The sequence below is a fragment of the Urocampus carinirostris genome, chromosome 19, assembly GCF_059441175.1.
Source record: "Urocampus carinirostris isolate Australia breed hairy pipefish chromosome 19, RoL_Ucar_1.0, whole genome shotgun sequence".
Lineage (NCBI taxonomy): Eukaryota > Metazoa > Chordata > Actinopteri > Syngnathiformes > Syngnathidae > Urocampus > Urocampus carinirostris.
Window position 1 is genome coordinate 22,096,918 of NC_142367.1, and position 23,728 is coordinate 22,120,645.

The 23,728-nt window shown below is 38.9% G+C and overlaps 1 protein-coding gene across 3 annotated transcripts in view; it reads left to right on the forward strand.

The window, feature by feature from the left end:
- Positions 1-23,024, forward strand: part of eps8l1b (EPS8 signaling adaptor L1b) — a 31,851-nt gene extending 8,827 nt beyond the window's left edge. The window contains exons 5-18 of one of the 3 annotated variants that reach the window (XM_088323119.1): positions 54-130; positions 4,300-4,412; positions 7,203-7,261; positions 7,335-7,461; positions 11,425-11,513; positions 11,592-11,666; positions 14,357-14,505; positions 19,157-19,301; positions 19,391-19,419; positions 20,731-20,962; positions 21,031-21,184; positions 21,249-21,414; positions 22,687-22,819; positions 22,878-23,024. In XM_088323119.1, coding sequence (XP_088179245.1) covers positions 54-130; positions 4,300-4,412; positions 7,203-7,261; positions 7,335-7,461; positions 11,425-11,513; positions 11,592-11,666; positions 14,357-14,505; positions 19,157-19,301; positions 19,391-19,419; positions 20,731-20,962; positions 21,031-21,184; positions 21,249-21,414; positions 22,687-22,819; positions 22,878-22,964 — 1,635 coding nt within the window. In that variant the 3' untranslated portion in view covers positions 22,965-23,024. The remainder of the gene's footprint in view (positions 1-53; positions 131-4,299; positions 4,413-7,202; positions 7,262-7,334; positions 7,462-11,424; positions 11,514-11,591; positions 11,667-14,356; positions 14,506-19,156; positions 19,302-19,390; positions 19,420-20,730; positions 20,963-21,030; positions 21,185-21,248; positions 21,415-22,686; positions 22,820-22,877) is intronic. The other 2 variants (XM_088323120.1, XM_088323121.1) reach the window with 2 other exon arrangements.
- Positions 23,025-23,728: the final 704 nt, after the last annotated feature.

The following is a 23,728-nucleotide window of genomic DNA, read 5'->3' on the forward strand; positions in this document are numbered from 1 at the left end:
TCATATACTTTGGAGTAGTTGTGGTTTTCAGTTTTCGTTTGAAATCCCCATAGGCTGCAAACATCTGCGACAACATCACGCAGGCCGTTGCCAAGTCCGGTCGGAGTAAAACTGTCCCCGATCCACTTAGGTACGTCTTATTTTATACCCGGGTGTATTTATTGGGATTTGTTTTGAGTACAGTGGTGCCTCTACTTACGGATTTCATCGGGAGTAGGTTTTGTAACCTGGAACGTTCGTAAGTAGAGGCGGCTTTTCAATGAGAATGCGCTAATCCGTTCCGAGCCCCGCAAAAGTATATATTTTTTTGATAAAAGAGCATCAGAACATGAAACGAATACATCTAAAATTACATTACCGCACGCTAAACATAAAACGAGAGGCACGTAATGTAAAAAATATGGGAAATAATACAAATATTATTTTTCCTTTTAACTGGCCTCTTTGTTGAGTGGTTTTCAGCCTGACTTTTCTTGAAAAACTGATCCAATGACGTCTGTGTTCGCGGGCTATTGACAATCTGTCGGTAATGCCCAAGGCAGACGTCATCATAATGAGCAATACCCCGACCCGTCAAGACTTTTTTTTTTGGGGTGATTCCTTTCCACAAATTTTAGACTTAATCAAATTTTGCCAAAATGTCTTTAATTGGATGGCTGTGTCCTCCTCTTTGGTGTCTCCTCCTGCATAGCGGTGTGTGCTTTCATACCTTTCTATTAGCTCTTGCTTTGTTTGGATGGCCAGAAAAAGTATCTTCCTCTTCTTTTCTCCTTGTACATTTTTCTGTATGTCTTTTGTGGCGTCCAGTAGATACACCGAAAAATGTTTTATTGGTCGATTATTCATCTGATTTTAAGTATTTCATTTTAACTGTATTTTTTAAAACTTTTTTTCTTGTAAAATGAAAATATTACCCCAATGATCAAAATTACTTTATCATTTTACCACATACTTTTCGTATATTTCTAATATGCTAGTCATGCACAGTCTAGCATAACGCTCAAGCTCCTTTTTATGATTAAATATACTCGTACAGAATTTACAATATATTGTTACTGAAATATTACAGAGGCGAGTCAGACTCTGTTTGGTTCAACTGTGGGTGCAACGTGCGTCCTCTTTATATGTTCATGCGTCACTGAGCTACTGCCATGATACACAAAGTCTGCTTTTTGTCGGTCGTATCCAGGCTAAAATATGAAAACTTTAACGGTTTTGTGATGCGTAGTTGATCTTTCTGTATGTTTACCGCTTGAAACAGAGACGCTATTGCACATGAGCGACTCTCAGCTGAGGTCATGTTCATGTAAAGATGCCCTTACGCTGTGGGGAAAACGGTTTCTGATGACAATAGAGCATGATGCTGTCACCACCATGTTTTACATTTGGGATGGCATTTTCAGGGTCTTATGCATTGTTATTCCCACGTCAAACGACCCACTTTGCATTTAGCCCAAAAAGTTCCAATTCGGTCTCATCCGACTAGAGCACCTCGTCCACTTGTTATGTGTGTCTCCCATGTTGCTTCGTGGCTTTTATGGTATTCTCTCAGAAAGGGCTTTCTTCTTGTATCTTTGCCATTAAGCGCATCTTTATACAGAGTATGACTACTGTAATTTTTGTCTTATGCACAGATATGCCACCTAAGTTGTGTTTGCAGGTTATGCATTCTGACCGTGGCACCTCTTGGTTGCTTCTTTGATTAGTTTTCTTCTTGTTTGGGCGGAAGGTTTAGAGGGACGGCCTGGTCTTGGTAGGTTTGCAATGGTTTTATGCTCTCCCGTTTTTATGTTATTGCTTACACAGTGCTGCAGGAGATGTGTAAAGGTTGCAAAATCTTGTATCACACTTCTGCCTTGAACTTTTTCACGACTTGATCCTCCTAATGATGTCTGGTTTGGATGGCTGTGTCCTCCTCCTTGGCGTCTCCTCCTGCATAGCGGTGTGTGCTTTGATACCTTTCTATTAGGTCTTGCTTTGTTTGGATGGCCAGAAAAAGTCTCTTCCTCTTCTTTTCTCCTTGTACATTTGTCTGTATGTCTTTTGTGGCGTCCAGTAGATACACTAAAAAAATGTTTTATTGGTCGATGTCTGGTCAGGTGCATTTAAACTGAGACTTAATGTCACACAGGTGCACATTCTGTCATTCTTAGTCATCGAGGTTGACTTTGGATCACGGAGAAGTCATCGGGGAACTTCTAGAGTCAGTTGGGTGAGCTGAGAGAACAGGGGGCCAACGTTTTGCAACACCTACTTTTCGTCATGATATAAAATATTGAAGTGATTTAGTTGACAATTGCATCTCATATGTTGATTCTTCTGAGTTTTTCCAGCTTTAGGTTTGAGGCCTGAAATAGGGCAATATGACGCAAGGTTCTTGGAAGAGGGGGGTGGGAGAGTGAGCGCAATACTTTTGCTAGGCACTGTATGCCCAATCAAAGCGGCGCCAGATACTGTTGGTGCGTGCATGCATGCATGTGTGTGTCGGAGAGGGAGGGATGTGTAAATAGCCGACAGAGGCCGACCTGTTCTACCGGTCCGCACATAACTTGAGAAGGTGTGACAGAGACAGCCCGGCCATTGTGGCAAAGGGGAACAAGGAGCCGCCGGGAGATGACCTCCGAATAGTTTCGGGGGGCCAGCTCGGGTTTGGATTAGCGCCCCTCGGGAGTATTTGGGAAAGGAGCGGCCGAGGGATCGCTAACCGGGTAAGAAAGATATTTCCCGCTGCTTCCGGGTACGTTCAAATGTGGAAGTGATTGCTGGCAGGTATTGGCATCCATACCGTAACAGGACAATTGAGCAATGCATTTTGATGATGTCACTGATTTTCAATGATTCTTCTGCTGCCTTCAATCAATTTTCACCTTTTTTTTTTACATTCGGCAACTCTTGCGACGTATAGTGACAGCCAGAACAATGAAAGGCTCTTTAAACAAGATGGTGGGGATTGAATGATATAAGGTTAAAATAAAAGCACTTTTATATTACCAGTACATTTTTGGGCTATTTTCTAACTTTTTGTATGTTTTTACGCCAGAGGCAGAAAACTTGGTCTATGCGATTTTATTTTTTGTTTTTTATTTTTTAAGTACTACAGTCTCATTATTTTTTTTACTATAACATGAAAATAATTCTTAGATATTGCAGATGGCATAACATTTAGCTCCTTCTGGTCACAGTAAGAATGTTGATTTTTATTTTTTTATTTTTTGGGGGGGAGGGTAAAAAAATATATATTTATACATTTATTTATTTTTCATCCGCCATTCTTCCTAATTTTACTTTTTTTTTTAAAAATATTTTGCTTTTGGAATTTTCGACATAATTTTCTCTTAACTGCAAATATTTTAACATTTTTACTTCTTTTCTCTTGAAATAAGAAGTATTACTCTTATCAAAATGTTAAAATATAGCAGATGGAAGGAGATTCGTTCATTTTAAGATTAAATGTTTTAAAAATATTTTTATTTACATGTCGTGTGCAATATCAGATAAATTTCGTTTTAGTATTCTTTTTAGATTCTCCTGGAAAAAAGTTACAAATAAATGAAAATTTACTTGAATAAAGCAGTTTTCTGGGATACGAATTCATTTTTTGTTCACTGGAGAAACTCGTCAACAAATGTGTCAATAATCCTGTTTTTTAAATTATCTCGTTCTGTAGGCAATTATTTAGCTTGTGTTTAATACTTTTTTCTTTAAGATTGATTTGATTAGGCTTTTCAAGTAACATGGATATACATGTGTGTAATATATATCAATTAGTATGCACATCTGAAGTTTATTTTCATAAAATTATCTTGCTCATTAGATGATTTTTATTCACAAAGACTTGAATAATGTATGGATATATACAGTTTATATCATAAGCTAAATATTTAATGTTTTAAGCCGGATAAACTTTAAAAATCGAGTAGAGCTCAGATTTTACCTCTAGGCTGAAAGTGGCGGACAAAACCTTTCCCCGCTTGCAAAAGGCTTGCTCGTTTCAGAGTATTTAAATCAACTCAACAATATATTTCCTTGCACATATGTTGGTTTAAGATCAGGCAATGGTGTAATTGTAATCCTGTGCAGTCCTTTGAGACATTTTTGTGATTAAGGGCTACATAAATAAATGTGACTTGACTTGTAAGCGAATAGACAAATAACCTTAGTTAATAAGGAAACTGATTAGGCACAATTATCCACTAGGCGAACACTTACATTTTTGTGTAGTGTATGATATTTGGTATAGTGTACGTCAGTGATGAATCCGTAATATCGAATTTATCATCTTCCCCCTTCCCCCCAAAGGCTTTCCCACAAGGACACAGACGTCATGGACCCCTACGGCATTCCGAGCCCCCCCATCGCACAGGCCCCCAACCGGCCCCTTCTAAACCCCCCACCTTACCCCGGACCCCGAGGTCAGAATCATGCCTTGTTTTGTGCAGTGGTACCTTGACTTTTTGCCTTCAGTCAATTTGACTCATGATTCTGCTGGATGTAGAAATGAATGAATGAAAACCTACACGAGGGCAGGGAACAACTCAAAAACGGTAATCCCCTTCCAGGATGGCCAGCCTGCAATGGATGTTGCAAAAAAAAAAAAAAAAAAGCTTGGTCCAACCAGAACGTAATAATTAATGTTTTAAAAAAACTTTAAAAATCGAGTAGAGCTCAGACCTAGGATTTTACCTCTAGGCTGAAAGTGGCGGACAAAACCTTGCTCGCGTCAGAGTAATTAAATCAACTCAACAATATATTTCCTTGTACAGCTAGGTCTCCAAGTTTAACGGCTGTTGGGAACGATAGCTTTGGTTGATTACTGCCCCCTAGCCAATCATAGTTTGTGGAATCGATGACATCTCTCAAGGCCCGCTAGCAGGCGTTCAAACGCCAATTTATAATCAGATTGGCTAGACCGACGGCTTTCCTAAAGACTGATGGGACACATCTGTGTCCACCGTATATGACCGTTTTAAAATGCACTAGCGCGTTTGCTCATTTTATACATCTAAATAAGGCAGATTAAGGGAAGAAATAGTCAATTCTAAAATAATTTTTATTTTATTTAATTTGATAATAATCCTTAAAATTAAAATATTGTTTTTTTATCGGTAGATGATTTTCCTCAGATCAATTTTAGTTCTCACATGTATATGTATTGACAACATAATGTGATCTCATAAGAGGGGGCGGGTCAAACTGGCTGAGCTTTTCACTCATTCGTTGATTGACAACTGCAGTTTGTTCATTACTGATCAACCAATGGGGGAAAAGCTCAGCCAGTTTGACCCGCCCCCTCATTTGAATAACATTTTGTGACAAAATACGTTCCAAAATGAAGGAATAAATGACAAAAGATGGTTCATTACAAAATTCATGGCACAAAATAAATGACAAAATACTTACCAAAATAACTACCAAAATGTATGACGATGCGACAAAATAAAGAAATGAATTTAAAAAATGCACGACCATGTTATAGGACCAAATATACAACAAGATCCATAACCGAATATACGACCAAATAAATCATTGATCACACAACACAAAACATGACGAAACAAATTATGAAATGCACGAATGACCAAATACATTACAAAATAAGCGACAATTGGACAAAATATGCAAGAAATACACTGAAATAAATGACAAAACCTAGACAAAATATGCAACAAAATACGTCGCAAAATAAATACTGAAATTCACAACAAAACCTAGAAAAAAATAGGGGACAAAACCTAGATAAAATACACAACGTAATACATGGCGTAATACACAACGAAGCATGCGACGAAATGATTCAATGACAACGCATCAACAAATGAAGTTGCGCTTATGTCAAATATTTCAGTATTCCATTATTTTTTGTCTTAGTTTTTATGTATTTGTAGATAAGTTGAATTCGTTCGCAAGTTGCATCAGTGCTATATTTTGTATGGAATGTATGTTTAAGGTTTATATACGTAACCTGTATTGTTTTGTACTAAAAAAAAACATTTAATCAAATAATATGCTGTATAAAGTTAAGTTCAACTTACTTTTGGAAGATGAGCTTCAAGAGTTAAACGACTTCCTCCTCCGTGGTAGAAAGTGGCCGAAAAAAAAGCGATCCGAGCCTTTTCTCAACCGCATCAAGCTTTCTTATTCCACTTATTCATTTCAAAACAAACGGCTCGCCTCTTTACACTTATATTGAATGGATGCACGAGATATTAAACAATAAAAATGTCAATGTTTTTAGCGTGCTGGAGATGCAGTATAGAATGTTTACACACGAACTAGAAAGAGGAAGCGGATTTCTTCTTCAGGTGGATGCTTGGTGAGCTCTCACAGCGCCACACACAGTGGCGGAAAGAAGCACTACAGCAGGGGTGTCAAACATGCGGCCCGCGGGCCAGATCAGGCCCGCTAAGGGATGCAATGCGGCCCACGGGACAATGCTCGGAGAAGCGGAAGAGAAAAATGAGCTGCAGGTTGAAAAATATGCACTTGCCAAAGGCAGGTGCCTCTCACAAATGCTGTACTTGTATTTCTTTCTTTTTTATCTCTCTCACTCTCACTCACTGTTCCACCCTTTTCCTCTCACTCGCTATCTACCTCTCTTTCAGTGTTTTTTCCTTTTCTCCCTCTTTCTCCATTGCTTTCCTCTTCTCTCTTTCTTTCCTTCTCTTTTCTCTCCTTCCCTCTTTCTCTTGTTCTATTTCTCTTTCTCTCTTTTTCTTTCTCCCTCTCATTATTTCTCTTTTTATCTATTTTGTTTCTCACGCTCTCTCTTTCTCCCTTTCTCCTTTTTCTCTCTTTCTTTGTCCCTTTCTCTCTTTCTTTGTCCCACCCTCTACTTTTCTCTCCTTCTCTTTCTCTAATTTCTTTTTTTTCTTTTTTCTTTCACTCCAATCTACTCGTCCGCCCCCTGACAGAATGTTTGTTCTTTTGTGTGGCCCCCCCGAGTTAAAATGAGTTTGACACCCCTGCACTACAGTAATGTCCTGTACTCGGAAAAGGGTGCACACGATACAAAACCTCACTTACAACAATGTTCGGATATTTTTCGACGTCCTGAAAAAAAATGTTCGCATCTACCGTTTTTCGTAAGTCGAATGGCCGTGAGTAGGGGAGCGTCTGTTTTTACTAAAATAAGTATCGAGATAAGTCAAGGTACGACAGCAATGTTGTATGAAAATGGGATCGGTTGAAGGATCTGATGTCAGTTTTCCGGTTAGCTAACGGAGGCCCCGACGTCTCCTTACTCCGAGCCGAGAGGGAAGTGGTACGTTTTTTTTAAATTTTTTCGTACGATTTCGATGATCGGACGAAGCTTTGAAATTGTCCTCGACGCTCAGGAAATCCTCAATCACTGTTTCGACGACATCGAGAGCTTCATGTCCAAGCTGCAGCAGACGGCCGAGGCCGCCATCGTGCTCAACCAGAGGAAGAAGAAGAAAAAAAGCAAAAAACACAGTGCCGAAGGTAAAAATCATCCGGCGAGGGGGTAAAAAATGATTTGGGGTTTGGGATTTGTACTTGGAGCGGGATTTGTCATATTTTGCATGATGACACTGTTCACAAAGGTTTCCTCTGTAGTAGAGAAATAAAGGACAATCTGTCAGACTATTTGTAAATTCTGACATCGTTTTGTTGATATTACTCTACCTTTAATTCTTCGGATGTTCGAATCGTGTCCGATATGAAAAAAAAACAATGGATAAGGTTATTTTTTTATAATCTGTTGTTAGCATTGGCTAATTTAGCATTTTTGCATGGATAAAGATTTTCTTTAACACCTAAAAAAAACGAAATGAAACTATAGTCTTCCATTTTAACTGCATTGGCTAGTTTAGTGTTTTTTTGCAAGTTAAAGGTTTCCCTTAAAATGAGAAAGGGAATAAAACTAGGTGAGGTTAATACATCATTTTACAGGTTAACCTGGAAAAAATAGGGTTCAATTTATCCGTTAGCATTGGCTAACTATGCTTCTTTGCTTGCTAAAGGTTTTCCTTCAAATGAGAAAAAAATAGCTAAGGTTAAATGATAATTTCAGATTAACCTAAAAAAATAGGGTTCGCTTTATCAGTTGGCATTGGCTCATTTTGCTTTTTTGCATGCTAAAGGTTATCCTACAAAAGAGGAAAAACAATTGCTAATTCAACAGTTTAACCTGAAAAAAAATAACTTTCTATTTTATCTGTTAGCATTGGCTAACTAGGCTTCTTTGCATGCTAAAGGTTTTCCTTAAAATGAGGAAAAAAATAGCTAAAGTTGAATGATAATTTCACAGATTAACCTAAAAAATAGGGTTCTATTGTATCTGTTAGCATTGGCTAATTATGCTTCTTTGCATGCTAATGGTTTTTCTTCAAATGAGAATAAAATAGCTAAGGTTGAATGATAATTTCACAGATTAACCTAAAAAAATAGGGTTCTATTTTATCTGTTAGCATGAGTTCATTTTGCTTTTTGGCATGCTAAAGATTTTCCTACAAAAAATAAAAAACAATCGCTAAGGTTAAATGCTAATTTCACAGTTTAACCTGAAAAAAATAACGTTCTATTTTATCTGTTAGCATTGGCTAACTATGCTTCTTTGCATGCTAAAGGTTTTCCTTCAAATGGGAAAAAATAGCTACGGTAAATGATAATTTCACAGTTTAACCTAAACAAATAAGTTTCTATTTTATCTGTTAGCATTGGCTAATCATGCTTTTTTGCATGCTAAAGGTTTTCCTACTAATCTGACATAAAAAGAAAACAGAAAATGCAATAAAAAACCACAAAGTTTAGCCTGAATAGAAAGTGATAGGGTTCCAGTTTATCTGTTATTAGCAATGGCTAATTACGCTTTTTTGGTGTGCACTAAAGGCTTTACTTCAAATCTGGAAAAAGAAATAAAACAATAAGCAAGTTTAATTTTCATTGTTCAACGTGAAAAAGTAAAACAGTTTCATTGAATCTGTTAGCAATGGCTAATTTAGCATTTATTGTAATTATTCACAAAGCAGTTATGTCAAATGTTTTTTTTTTTTTTTAATAAAAGTTAGCCTTAGCTTATTTTCCGTTGGTTTTTGACATTCGAAATGTGTTTTTGTTTACGATACCGATCGCTTCCTAAACATTAATCCTTTTAATTCTAAATATTTTGAAAATAAAACAATAGGCCAGGTTAAAATTTACTGTTTTAGCATAATCTAAATGTGCATTTTCTCCAATTTTTCTAAAGTTAGCCTGCAAATCTGATTTATAAAATGTATTTTGGCTAAAGTTAGCAATCACGTACTAAAACATTTATTTTTTTGTCGTTAAAGATGTATTGAAAGAAAACAAAATATACGGTTATTCATTTCTGTTATCAGTTTTGGCTAATTCTAAGCTTATTCTGCAAACATGTAAAGAAAAAAAAATGTGAGATGTATTTGGTTATGTTGGCAATCACTTTCAAAACATTTGTTTTTTTTAAGTTCAAAATGTCTTGGAAAAAAATCGATCTGTAGAGTGTATTTTTCTTTGTTATTAGCTTTAGCTAATGGTGCATATTTTTCCCTGCTGTTTAAAAGTTGGCATCCAAATCTGGAAATAAAACGAAAATGCCATGTTATATTTCAGCTAGAGTTAGCGACCACCATGTTTGGAAATTGAAAATGAATTGATAAAGTTGTATTTTGTTTTTTTGTAATTAGTATTAGCTAATTGTGCTATTTTTCCTTGTTGAAAAATCAGCCCACAAATTTAAAAAAATACATGTATTATGTTGAAGTTAGCTATGACTTTATAAACGTTTTATTTATTTTAAGTTCAAAATATCTTCTGTAGGGTTATTTTTCTTGTTTTTAGCATTAGCTAATTGTGCTTTTTTCCCCTGCTGTTCAAAAGCTAGCCGGCAAATATGAGGGGGAAAAAAGGAAAAAGAGGTGTATTTCTTATGGTTAGTGATAACTTATCAAACATTTACTTTTTAAAATTCTGAAAAGGCTTTGAAACAATCTGGAAGGTTATCTTTTCCTGTTACTAGCATTAGCATTGCACGTGTTTCTGCTATTCAAAAGATATACCGCAAATCTAGGGGAGAAATGATGTACTTTTAAGTGAGTGATAACTTATTAAACATTTAAATTAAAAAGATGCCTTGAAAAAAAAAAATCTAAGGCTAATTTGTTTCGTGTTATTAGCATCAGCTAATAAAGCATTTTTCTTCTAAATGTGAGCCTGAATTTCTGAAAAAAAGTGTTCTTATTTTTAATTAAAACATGTCTTGAAAAATAACAATCTGAAAGGTTATCAGGAATGTCAAGTCCCATTTATTGTGACACCCTTCATCACAAAAAGTCTTAAAGGGACTTCTATTTCGCTATCCCCCGATCTAAAACCTGAATGAGGGCAGGGAAAAACTCAAAACTTCAGCACCAGGAAAATAGAAACCTTGAGAAGGGGCCTCACAAGTGGTAATCCCCCTTCCAGGATGACCAGGGAGCAGTATCTAATTTGACTTTTATTCTGCTGTTCAAAACTTAGCCCAGCAAATCTGAAAGAATACAACATATATACTGTTTTTGAGATATATTTCTGTTCAAGTTAGTGATCACATATCAAACATTCACATTTTGAAGTTGAAAATGTCATGAAAAAAACGTTTTCTGTTATTAGCATTAGCATGGTACATTTTTCAACTGTTCAAAAGATAAACCGCAAATCTAGGAAATATGTGAGTTGTACTTTTAATCAGTGAGCGATCCCCCATTAAAAAAAATGTTTTCAAATTGAAACACATAAGGTCTGTAAGGTGTTGAGGAAAAGAGACGTGCTGATATCAGACTTTTGGGAAAGGTCTTGGCAGACGAATTAGGTACGAACAATCCTCCTTAAGGGAAGCATTTGACCTGCCAAGACTATCTGAGAAAACTGAGGCGAAAACATTTCCGAAGAAAGATACATAACACCTTTCTCAAGGGAAGCGTTTCTGAGAAAACTGAGGGAAAACCATTTCCGAAGAAGTTACGTAAGCCCTCTCGCGGGGCTGAACCCCCCTTTCAGTTTTACTCCTTTGAAGCTATAAAAGCTTTGTTATGTCTAAGATTTTCTGAGTTCTCTTGTGACGCTGAAGATGCAACAATAAAGCAAGAAACTCCCTCTGACGTCATCTGCATTCCTGCATTTCTTTGAACGCATACGAGAAGAATTAATTCTCGAACCTATATTTCTCCAACAAAGGTTATTTTTTTCTATTGGCACTAGCTCATTTTAATGTTAGTCACATATATGGAAATAAGAGTGTATTTTTTTCCTGAATTAGCATTAGCTTACTTATTTTTGTTTGTTTCTGGTGTTGAAAAAGCGGTAAAACAAAAAACACTATAAAAAATACAACTCAATATTCTGAATTGGTCCCATTATTCATCTATTTTAACTTTTTGTTTCACATTTGTTTTTATACTTTTGCAGAAGATCTACTGACGATGCGAGCCAGGCCGCCACCCGAGGAGGAATTTGTGGACATTTTCCAGAAATTCAAATATTGCTTCAGTCTTTTGGTGAGTTATCTACGTTTTTTTTTTCCCTTTTTTGTTTTTTCTCTTTTTTTTTTTGACCGACGTGTTTTTCCTGCATAGGCCCGTTTGAAATCCGCCATAGCCAGTCCTTCCTCTGAGGATCTTGTTCATCACGTTTTTAAACCTCTAGATATGGTGAGTGCCTATTCTATTTTTAGCTTTTGAGAATAATCGGTCGAATGAATCTAAGTTTTGAGTAACCGCGGTTTTGAGTTACAATTGTTTACAAGTCTTTATTTTTCTATGAGGATTATAAAACTCCTCCCACATGATAATCCTTCATTTAATTGCAAAGTATGTGAAACAAACTAAGAATTTGCCCCTGGCGGTTTTTCATACTTTTGTAGTACTGAACATCGTGTGCACAATACCCATTCCAAGCAGCGATGTGCAGTCAGGGGAGGCAGGAGAGTCTGTGCCTCACCTGTTATTGAAATATAAAATAAAAATGTATTAAATGTTTTTATTCAGTGTTAAAGCTCTTAATTTGATTTTAAGCAACCCCTAAAATTAAGGAAAATATTTCAAATAAAAGACATTGTTTTTGGATAAAATGGCCCCTATCAACTGGGAAATTTATTTTAAAACACTGACTTGAGGAGCCACTATTTCACCCTAATTACGAACCGCGTCCCAAATCGATAAAACATTTACAAATCTCAAATGTATCTCACGATAGTATTGTTTAGTTTAAAGCAGAGATACTAGAGTAAATTAACTTTTTTATTTAAAAACAAACAAATGACCAGCAAATTGAAAACTACTTCAAGTATCATGTGTACTCGCATATAAGCCTACATCGCATATAAGCCACCCCCTAAAACTGCTTTAAAACGGCCACATACAAAAATAATTTTAAACATTTAAATTAATTTAATATTAAATTATTAATAAAGCGTGTACCTAAACAATTATAATTATTTCATATGTATTTAATAGAGTAATACATTGGTAAAAAGCTAAAAAATATATAACATTTTAAACAATTTACTGTACTTTCCAGCAGGGCTTTAACGGCAGATACTCGTACACCATTTACGGATTACATAACCGTTTCCTTGTTCGACTCGATCGTTGTTGCCGCTGTTCTTTACTTCTCCTTCCCCTTTTCACTAACTTTCTTTGGACCCATTATTATTGGCAAAAAGGAAATAAAACCAACTAAATCCCATTAGAATGAAATGTGATCCTACCAGAATGTGACTGATCAGGTTGAAGAGATCAAGCAGGGCATTATCCACATCTACTGTTAAGGAGTGTAATTCAGCCTCCATTTCTTCTTTTTCTTAGCATTATTTTGCCAAGGCAAAGATCCGCAACCTTCCAGTTGAGAAAAACCCTTATTTAAAATACTTAAATCATTTTCAAGAATTTTTTTTAATCACAAAATCTATATATTTTTTTCAAACATTTAAAATTAGCCCCTTAAAAAGTGGTTTGAAATAAGGATTTTAGTCTGTGGAATCAGGAGCGCCTGGTGAGGCACAGGCTTAATGATTTAACTTAAAATTAGTTTCCAGAGAAGTACACTATTTTAATTGTTTCTGTCAAAATGGACTCCATTCAGGTAAAGTTAAAGCTTTAACTCGAAGTTAATAGTCACGTTTGGAAATTTAACTTGGGATATCATAATGGAGGACTAGCTATCTAGGTAGAGCGCTCGTCTTGGGATCAAAAGATCGCAGTTCGAATCCCGGCTCCTTCGTGTTACATGTCGAAGTGTCCTTGGGTAAGACACTGAACCCCTAATACCCCCAATAAGCAGGTTAGCGCCTTACATGGCTGCACGGCCGCTATTGGGAAATGTAAAGCACACTGTAAAGCGCTTTGGGAAGTCTTGACTTGAAAAGCGCTATATAAATGCAGATCATTTCATTTCATTTATAAGTAAGACCAGGGGTGTCAAACTCATTTCAACTCGGGGGGGCCACACGATAGAACAAACATTCTGTCGGGGGCCGGACTAGTAGAATAAAAAGAAAGAAAAAGAGAGATAAAGAAATAAGAGAAAGGAAGGGAAAAGAAGAGAGGTCGGGACAAAGAAAGAAAGAAAGAAAGAGAAAGAGAGAGAGAGAGGGAGAGAGGGAAAAACAAAAGAGATAAAAAGAGAAGTCGTGAGAGAGGGGGAAAGAGAGAGGAAGAAAGAAATCCAAAGAGAAATAGAAAAAGAAAGCGTGAGGGATATGAAGAGATAAAGAGAAAAGAGAGGAAGGGAAAAAAAGTTAGAGCAAAAGAGGTTAAAAAGACACAGAGAAAGAGAAAAAGAGAGTGAAAGAGACAGAGCGGGAGAAAAGGGGTGGGAAAGAGAGAGAGGGAGAGAGAAATAAATATAAGTACAGTGCCTTTGTTCGAGGCACCTGGCTTTGGCAACATCAAGTTGACATATATCAACCTGCAGCTTGTTTTTCTCTTGTGCTTCTCTGTGTTGTCTCGCGGGCCGGATTCAATCCCTTAGCGGGCCTGATTTGGCCCGCGGGCCGCCTGTTTGACACCTGTGAGGAAGACGATAAAAAAAATTTTTTAATCTATGCTACAGTTTCTATATAGCTTTCTTGCTCCGTCAATTATACGATGAATTTATTTGCTAATCGGACTCATCAGACACAAACCTCACCACGCATCAGTTTATAATCCAGGATTCAAGCACACATGACATTTACCCGACAATGCCCGCGGGCCGCAGGCTGCCCACCCGTGATTTATGCTAGCCTACGCTAAGGCGGTATATTTAGCTTTACTTCTGAAAAGGCTGTTCGAGCGTGACCCGCCGTCTTATCAGTGCGTGCATGTGAGCCGGGGTTTGTTTGTCTTATCGGTGTTTGCAGATGGTGAAGACCACCGGGGGCCCGGCCCTCGCCGCCTCCGTTTCCAGCCCGGCCCTCACCGGGGCCGCCGTCTCCCTGCTGCAGGAGAACCTTAACGTGGAGGAGAGGACGCTTTGGACGTCTTTGGGTCCCAATTGGACTCATGCTCGGTCAGTAATGCTCAGTTAAAACGTGCTGTTGGAACTCTTGATACTAAATATCGATGCCACTAGGATGTAATCTCCCTCCCTGCCTCCAATTATTTCTTCATTTCCATGGTTTCCACATTGTAAACAGTCCCAAAATGGGTAGCCAATGCTAGCGTCAGCCATCATAAGAAGAACAATACAGTGGAACCTCGGTTCTAAACCATAATCCGTTCCAGAACCCTGTTCGAGAACCGATTTGTTCAATCACCGAAATCGATGTTCCCATTAAAAATAATGTAAATCGTTTTAATCCGTTCCAACACCCTGAATGTTTACCTTGAATGTTTAACGTAAACATAAAGCTAACCCAGGCTAATCTTACTTTCGCGTTAGCGTAATCTTTCGTACGTGTAAAAATAAAAAAATCAGGTCGTTTACAAGTCATTTGGCACCACAAGTGGCTAGCGCTTCATTGGAAAGGGGCTCCGTTCCAACACCCTGAATTTTGGGCTCAGTTCCAACACCCTGAATGTTTACTTCGAATCATAAAGCTAACCCGGGCTAATCGTACGTTCGCGTTATCGTAATCTTCCCTACGAAAGATTACGCTAACACGAACGTGTAAAAAAAAAAAAAAAGAATAATGCCAGAGCCTGTGTCCTTCTTTAAAATTGTCTCCCTCCTGCAATTACTTCACATCATTGAGGCTCATTTTGAATTTTAAAAGTAAATAAATTATAGTTTCAAAACAAGGTGCAAGTAGAGTTCCTTTGTGTAAATGTCAACAAAATACTGCAAACAAGGATACTGATGTATTTACCTTTGGTATGGTGGGCAGACAGAAGCGTGCTGTCTGCTCCGCCCATTTCCACCACCCACCCATTCAAATTGCCCTATGTGCTTTGGCTGATTACATGTTTTTCTATGGGTTTTTTATCATTAGGTGTCTTAAAGTGGACCTGAATTGTTTAATGAGCGATGTACTGCCAACGGGGTCTTTTGGTGTGACACTTCGACTGTAAACTGTAGTAGGAGGTATTTACTTTATATACTGGACCAAACCATTCATAAACTAACCCTATGCCAGCAATGCGTGCACTAGACTCTGCTCTGCATGTCAGAAATGGAACGCTACAGATGACAATTGCACGAGTATAGGTTTATCTCCGAGGCATATGTACGACACATATTTGGCCCGCGTGCCATAGGTTGCCGACCCCTGCTCTAGTAGGTGGTTTACAATCAGGAAAAGGAAAGTAGACGTCGTAAGCTGGTGCTGAAAATGGCTCACCAGTGATGGGTCATTTTGATTTTCTTGGAAATTTGATTTCTAGCTGGCGTGATGTTTTAGTAGTTGACCAGACCCATGTTTAACATATTACTAACAATTACCACTGGTAATAACATGGTTCACAGATTCCTTAACCACCCGGGTAGTTGGGGTACCACCGATGACACGACTCTGGACAACGCTCCACTGTTAACAGTCCCTGGTCTGTTCTTGGCAAAGTTGGCACCAGTCCATTTCTTGATGATGTCCACCCAGTTCTTTCGCGGTCTTACTCTCGTCCTGTCCCCATTGGACTGTAGCCTGGAAAAGGATGTAGACCAGTCCTGATGATCTTGTGACGTGACCATACCAGTGAAGTCTTCGATTTTGCACAGTTGACAACAGTTTTTGGTATGGTCCTATGTGACCCATGATGGTGTTGTGCACTGTTTTTTGTCCCATGGGGTAAGAAGCTCCTTGGCCTGGATTTTCTTTCCCAGTTTTGCTGTGAGAGTCCATGTCTTGCAAGTGTAGAGGAAGATGGACACTTGTTGGTTGTTATTTTAGACATGCATATTCAACTGGTAGCCCTTCACTCAAATCTGCTGCAAAAGGATTGCTGATGTAGCATGACATTTTGTGGAATTTCCAGCAAAAAGAAATGTTGGGATTTGAAGTCACTTGTCATTTTTGGAGATAAAAGGAAATAATTTTAGTGTTTTTTGTAGCAATGAATAATCAAAAGTTAGATATTGGTCTTTCATCTTTGTTTCACTCAAGGCGAACACATCAACCTTACTTTTAGTCATCATCCTTCCAATCTCCTCTTTCTTCCACTCAGTCGCTTTACTTCCACATCCTCTCACATTTAGTGACCCTATAACTAGGGGTTGCGACACCTGACATGGTCTTCGAGTGACATGGCTGCTTTCTTGTGTCCCGTTTCATCTGGATGGACAAAAGCATGACCAACTTGGGTGCAGAGGTGCTTAACTTGTTTGGGTGTTGGGGCATTTGGGTCGGCCATGGTCCACAAAAACATTTTGTGTGTATTTTTTTGCTACCTTTTCCCTTTATTTCTTTTTTTTATTGCATGTGTTGTGTTGCTGTCTGTCACCCCTCTTGAGGGATATGATAGACAGATATTGGTCTGGATTTAATTTGCTGAAAAAAATGCATTCCTTTTCATGTATAATTTCTGTTCAAGTTAGAGCCATATAGTTAAGTCATATTTATAAGTATAGCCCTAAATCCGTTTCAAAGAGCCGCACAATCCCTCCATTACACCACCCCCTGATCTAAAACCTAAATAAGGGCAAGGAAAAACTCAAAGACCTTGATGAGGTAAACCCCCTTCCAGGATGACCAGGCTGCAATGGATATGGCAGTAGACCACAGGTGTCAAAAAGGCGGCCCGCAGGCCAGATCAGGCCCCCTAAGGGATTGAATCCGGCCCGTGAGACAACACACAGAGAAGCACAAGAGAAAAACAAGCTGCAGGTTGAAATATGTCGACTTGATGTTGCCAAAGAAAGGTGCCTCGCACAAAGACACTGTTCTTGTATTTATTTCTCTCTCTTGCTCTCTTTTCCACCCCTTTTCTCCCACTCTCTGTGTCTCTTTTTCTCTTCTTTTGTTGCTCTTTGTCTCTTTCTATCTCTGTGTCTTTTTAACTTATTGTGCTCTAACTTCCTTTTTTCCTTTTCTCTTTCTCTCTTCCTACCTTTCGCGATTTCTTTTATTTTCTCTCTTTCTATTTCTTCCTCTCCCTTTCTTTTCCCCCTCTCTCTCTTTCTATCTGTGTCCTGCCCTCTCTCCTTTTCCCTCCCTCTTTTCTTTATTTCTTTATCTCTTTTTGTCTGTCTTTAATCTACTTGTCCGGCCCCCGACAGAATCTTTGTTCTATCCTGTGGCCCCCGAGTTAAAATGAGTTTGACACCCCTGCAATAGGCAATACATGGACATGATCCAGGGTTGGGTAGGGTTACCGGTACTTTAACTGGATTACTTTCAATTACTTTTGGATTACTCCAATACCAAATATGCTAATAAAAGACAAAATAAACTAAATATGAATAAAATGACTCAATTTTGTGCATGCTTGGGGAGTAACGGAATCCACGGAACGGCAAAAATGATGTTGGCAAACTATTTGGATTGATTTTCATTTGGTTTCTGTCGCATTTTATGTTCGTTTTGCCGGAGATCAAAGCCAGGAGAGAAAGCTTACCACGTGTTGTGAGTCATCATTTGATTCATATTTAGTTTCTTTTGTCTCTTATTAGCATATTTGGTATTGGAGTAATCCAAAAGTCATTGAAAGTAATCCAGTTAAAGTAACCCTACCCGACTCTGTGGACATCAACATGTAAGAGTAACAGGATGTTAAAGGTCAAGTTGACGGCTTCCTGTCCCCAAATCTTGGCCGATGCAGCAGGTTCTAGATGAGGTCCAAGTGCCGGTAAGATGGCTTGGAATGCATGCACCATGCAACAGCCAGACTCGTCCTTCTCCTTCAAGAAAACGAGAGTATGAGGTCAAGATGGCTCAGGCTGTTGAAAATAAGTGTGGCATAAGCCTAGATTTAAACACTACGACTGAGGTCCCATGTTAAATCTGAGGGCAGGGCATTCAACAGCACCAGGGCCCAAATGGAGAACGCTTTTGAACCTTCAGATGACTCTTGGAATCACTCGAAGACTATCATTTTCTGAGCAGAGGCTCTAAACCAGGGTTGTCAAACTCATTGTACCTCGGGGGGCCACACGATAGAACAAACATTCTGTTGGGGGCCGGACTAGTAGATTCAAGAGAAAGAAAAACAAAGAAATAAGAGAAAGAGGGAGGGAAAAGGAGAGAGGGCGGGACAAAGAAAGAAAAAGAGAGGGAGAGAGCGTGAGAAACAAAAGATAAAAAGTCGTGAGAGAGGGGGAAAAGAAAGGGAGAGAAATAGAAAGACAGAAGGAGAGAAAAGATAAAAGAAAGGGTGAAGGGTATGAAGAGAGAAAGAGAAAAGGAAAAAAAGGAAGTTTGAGCAAATAGGTTAAAAGGCAGAGAAAGAGCAACAAAGAGACAGAGAGTGAGAGAGAGAGTGGGAGAAAAGGGGTAGAGAGAGAGAGAGAACGAGCAAAGAGAGAGAGAGCAGAGAGAGCGCGAACAAAGAGGGATAGAGCGAGCAAAGAGAGAGAGAGAGAAATAAATACAAGTAGTGTCTTTGAGGCACCTGGCTTTGGCAACATCAAGTTGACATATTTCAACCTGCAGCTTGTTTTTCTCTTGCACTTCTCTGAGTGTTGTCTCACGGGCCGGGTTCAATCCCTTAGCGGGCCTGATCTGGGCCGCGGGCCGCCTGTTTGACAAAAAATCGCCAATCTGATGAGTTCTTTTTTGGTCCTACCTCAGTTCAGAGCTCCGAGGGCCAATGGCCCCGTACACGCCCGTTTTCCTGGACGGATGGAAGCCCGACACTTTCCGGGCCGACGGGCAAACCTACGAAGATCCGGTGGAGTCTCAACACAAGCACGAAGCACTTCGGCTTAAGCAAGAGGTAAAGACGACATTTTTGGGGGGACGAGCTTTAAAACCTTGAGTTGGCTCGTTGAAAATGTCACCTTATTGTTTTGTTTTAAACGACAGCAGTCCGACAGCCACATCAGCGATGAATTGTAAGTCTTGTTTTTTTTTTATTCTTAAACTTGTGGAATCTGCAAAGCCATCTCCAAAAGCTGACGTCCCCTAAAAGTGCCAAAATGAAATAAATAAAAACGACCTTGACGCTAACTAATATTTTGCGAAATAACAGGCAAGTATGGAATAAGTCGATTCATTTGTAAAATAAGGTGGTGTATTATTGTGACCTTAAAACCTATGAAATGTATTTTTTCTAATTAAATATCTCATAATTTTCATGAAAATCATAACACCTTTTCAATACATTTATAATTTTAGAAAGCCATTTGGGGGAGGTTTGATTCCTGTTGTCAATCTAAGACAAACATGTTCAGGAAAACCACCCCCTATTGAAGGGTCAGTGTGTATTATTTAGCATCTCCCAGTGGTTAAAAATATTAGTTTAAATAACAAGTAGGATTAGATGGACTATCACATAAACATGCCTTTTTAAAAAATACTGTAGGTCGAGAAATTAGCATTTATTTTACAGAGTCTCACCTAAGATGACATTATTCGACACCATCTTGCTGCTTCGGGTTCCCAAAAACCTCAAAGAAATGGGTAAAATGGTGGGTTTTGGTCACTGACTCGCCGTAGTTCGTATCGTTCCTTGTGCTTTTCGTCGCACTATACCATATAGCGACATCTAGTGGTAAAATTAATACACAACGTCCAATCAAGGATCAAGTGCAGTCATGACATTCTTCCGTAAAAAACTTTGTTAAACATTTTTTATAAAAAATAAAATGCATTTTTGATGAAAAGTATATCATTCCTAATATAAGATGTCAATCTGATTACTCTTATACATTTTTTACAATAATATCACCAAATGTTTAACAGCCATAGAACGTCATTTTAATCTTTTTTTTCAAACAGTCGTTTTTATTGAATGCATTTTGGCCCTTTTAGTTTTCCATACTTACATACACCAATCCAAGACTTTGGGTCACCAATGTTGTGGAAACTGGGGCTACTTTTGTTACCGATTAAGCACACTACCAGTAAAAACATTTCTGAAATGGCAACTTAAGTTCTTATTACCATCTTATTAACTTCTTGAGGTCTTAACATTTTCTGTCTTCTTGCTACATTATAACTAGCTTACAATTATTAGAACTAAAGTAGGGTCAGTCAACCGCTAATCTTTTGCCTTGTATAAGGGAAATGATTCATTTACAACAAAAGAATCGATGGCGTCAACCATTTCTCAAATCAAATTCATAGAAAATCACCATGATCCGCCACTGGCCAGCTCTGGTCTTCTTATCAGGCACCACGTTTGACATGACATCTCCCCACAGAGACTCAAAAGCCCCCCCTGAATCGGACAAAGTCTACAGTTGCAGTTACGACTTCATCGCCAGGAACAACACGGAGCTCTCTGTCCAGCAGGGGGAGACGCTGGAGGTCTTGGAGTCCTCCAAGCGCTGGTGGAAGTGTCGCAATCGCTTCAACCAGGTGGGATTCGTCCCCTTCAACATCCTGGAGCCTGTGGCCCACGTGGAGAGTCCCGTCACCAGCAAACCGCCCTCTGTGAGCCGGCAACACCGGAGTCTCTCGCCTGAAGGTGTCATCTAACATGTATAGGTCATGTTCCTCAGGTGCCGCAGGCTCCGCCCCCACCGACCCTCACCAAGACGTTCCCCCCGGTCGCGCCGAATCTCCCGGCTCTGCGCCATAATCCCGTCGTCCAACGCGTCCCGTACGGCGCACCGGCCTATCACCAACACGCTTCGCCGACGGAGGACGATCGAGGTACCGTCAAAGTTAGCCGATGGGGCGATGCCGCGACTAACCGTGTTTTGTGCGTCGCGTTCAGTTATGATGGTCAACGACGAGCTGCTCCAGAGGCTCACCAACGGAAAAGCGGTCAACAGCAAGCCCCTGGTTATTCCCCGCTCGGCCGAGACCTCTCTACCGCTGGACTACCATTCCACTCCTGAGGAAGTGGCGTCGTGGCTCACGGGGAAGGGATTCAGCGAACCGTGAGTCCTACTGTAGTAAACCCTCGTTAATATCCTTACTTTCAAATACAAAGAGAATCAAATTTACAAGTACTGTAATCCCTTTTTTTTTTAGCTCTGTTAAAGGGGACCATTACCCTCTGCGATATGCAAAAATATGCTAAATAAACCCTTATTTTTAACATGCAGTCTGCCAGCACCCAAGAAACAGTGACCTGGGCAAAGGAGATCATGGCCAAGACAGTGCAGTTCATTTTAGGCTCGTCGCAATTGCAAACATGAGGAGCCCGAACTAAAATCAATGCTCTGCTGGCCCCTGCTCCCAAATAGTCGATAGAGGATAATTAATCGACGGCCACAATTGTGCATTTTATTTCAGGCAGGTTAAAAAGGGCCTTCTGTTGCTCCCTGCTAGCAGCCCCAAAGGATTGGGAATAATATATCGCGCTCGCATCAGTGCCGTTTATTTTAAGGCAGAAAGAATAGAAGAGGCTGCCACGCATGAGACAAATTAGTTCTCTTATGCTCTCGGTAATGGTCAACTGAGGATAATGGCACGCTTTAAAGACTGGAACCCTCTCCAAAAATGGGCTGTTTTGCCCCCTGCTCTTGGCAATAGTTGACCGGGAAGAATGAATCATGAGTAAAACAATTCAGGTGATTTTAACCACAATACCTTAGATTTAGAAGCCTAAAATGAGAAAGGCTGAGGTGGCCTCTGCTCTCAGCAGCAGAAGTTGACAGGGGATAATGGGTGCTGATATTTTTTTAGCTTAAAGAGCAGAATAAAGCAGAAGTCATCTTTCAGCCTGTGCCCTTCGCAATAGTTGACTAGTGATAATAGATTGTGGTCAAAACAGTGCAGTAAATGATTTTTTTATAGGTCAAGTACAAAAATGTCTATAAAAGTAGTTTTTGCGATAGTTGTTTATTTTACAAGTCGTATTTGGTTTTCTACACAAGTAAATTTCATTTATGTGGTGATTACTTTTTCAACTTATGGCTTTATATGCTTTTTATCCTACAATTATAATTCACATCTACAAATCATTCTAATAGTGTTTTGAAAAGCAAAATTTATTGAATTACAATTAATACATTATCCAGCCTCCTTTTTTGATACAAAATACTTTGCGTATTGATATTGTCAATATATACAAATGTGCAAAGAGAAACAAATTTATAGATGTATTTTGACTTTTATTATTGGGCGTGCATCCGTTTATATAGCACCAAATTTTCGTTCCTATAACGCCACCTGGTGGCCGCTTGAGACAATAGCTTCCCTTTCAGGACGGTGACGTGTTTGGGAGTCCTGACGGGCGCTCAGCTCTTCTCCCTCAGCAAGGACGAGCTCCGCGAAGTCATCCCCGAAGAAGGCTCCAGGGTCTACAGCCAAATGGCCGTGCAGCGAGCACTACTCGAGGTGAGAGTTTAATTTTCGCAGTCGTTCAATCGTACCTGATCCGGCGGTATGTGCGCAGGACGCTCGGAGGGCCACGGAGTTGGAGGCCGTCATGGAGAAACAGAAAATGAAGGTGGATCTCAAATTGGAAAGCAGCACACTGTGAGCGGACTTTCAAGCATTATTATTGAAAATATAATATATATATACCGTACGTACCTGAAAATGGTCGCTTGTTATTTGGATTCAATGCATGCATACACCACTCACTTATAGTACAACAATCCTTACATAGAAAACAGACACTTGACCCCTAGATATTGCTTCATTGTGTAATTCATGCGGCAGGAACTGAAACTATTTACCCGTAACAGATTATAAATACTCAACATAATAAAGGATGTATACATATAAGTTACTCATTATTTTAGATTGTCAATAATAAATTAAAGGTAATTGTATAAAAAAACATTGTTTGACCTAAAGGAACGAAATCAAACAATTCCCTCTATATTCTTGTTTCCAATATAGTGCAATCAAATGTGTACAATACCAAGACTAAGTAAATGAAACACAATATGACCTATTTTCAGTATACCTGTAATGTTAAAATAGCTCACAATTCTGTTGACACTCTGTAAGCCTCAAGGAATGTAAATGCGCAATTTTGATAATTTATGAACTTCTGTTGATTTACCACTAGAGGGCGCCTTTGAGTAATAAAATACAGTAAAGGCACAAGGACAAAACGCAGACAAGATTATGGTTTTAATGGAGTTGAAGTGTAAAAGCAAAACCAAATGACACCGTGTTATCTGTAATCATGAAGCAATTCCGTTTGGCTGAATGCTTTTTTACAAGCGAGTACATTTCTGAACATAACAGACATGGGTCAGGACTTAAAGAAGACTACTATATATATTTGTGTAT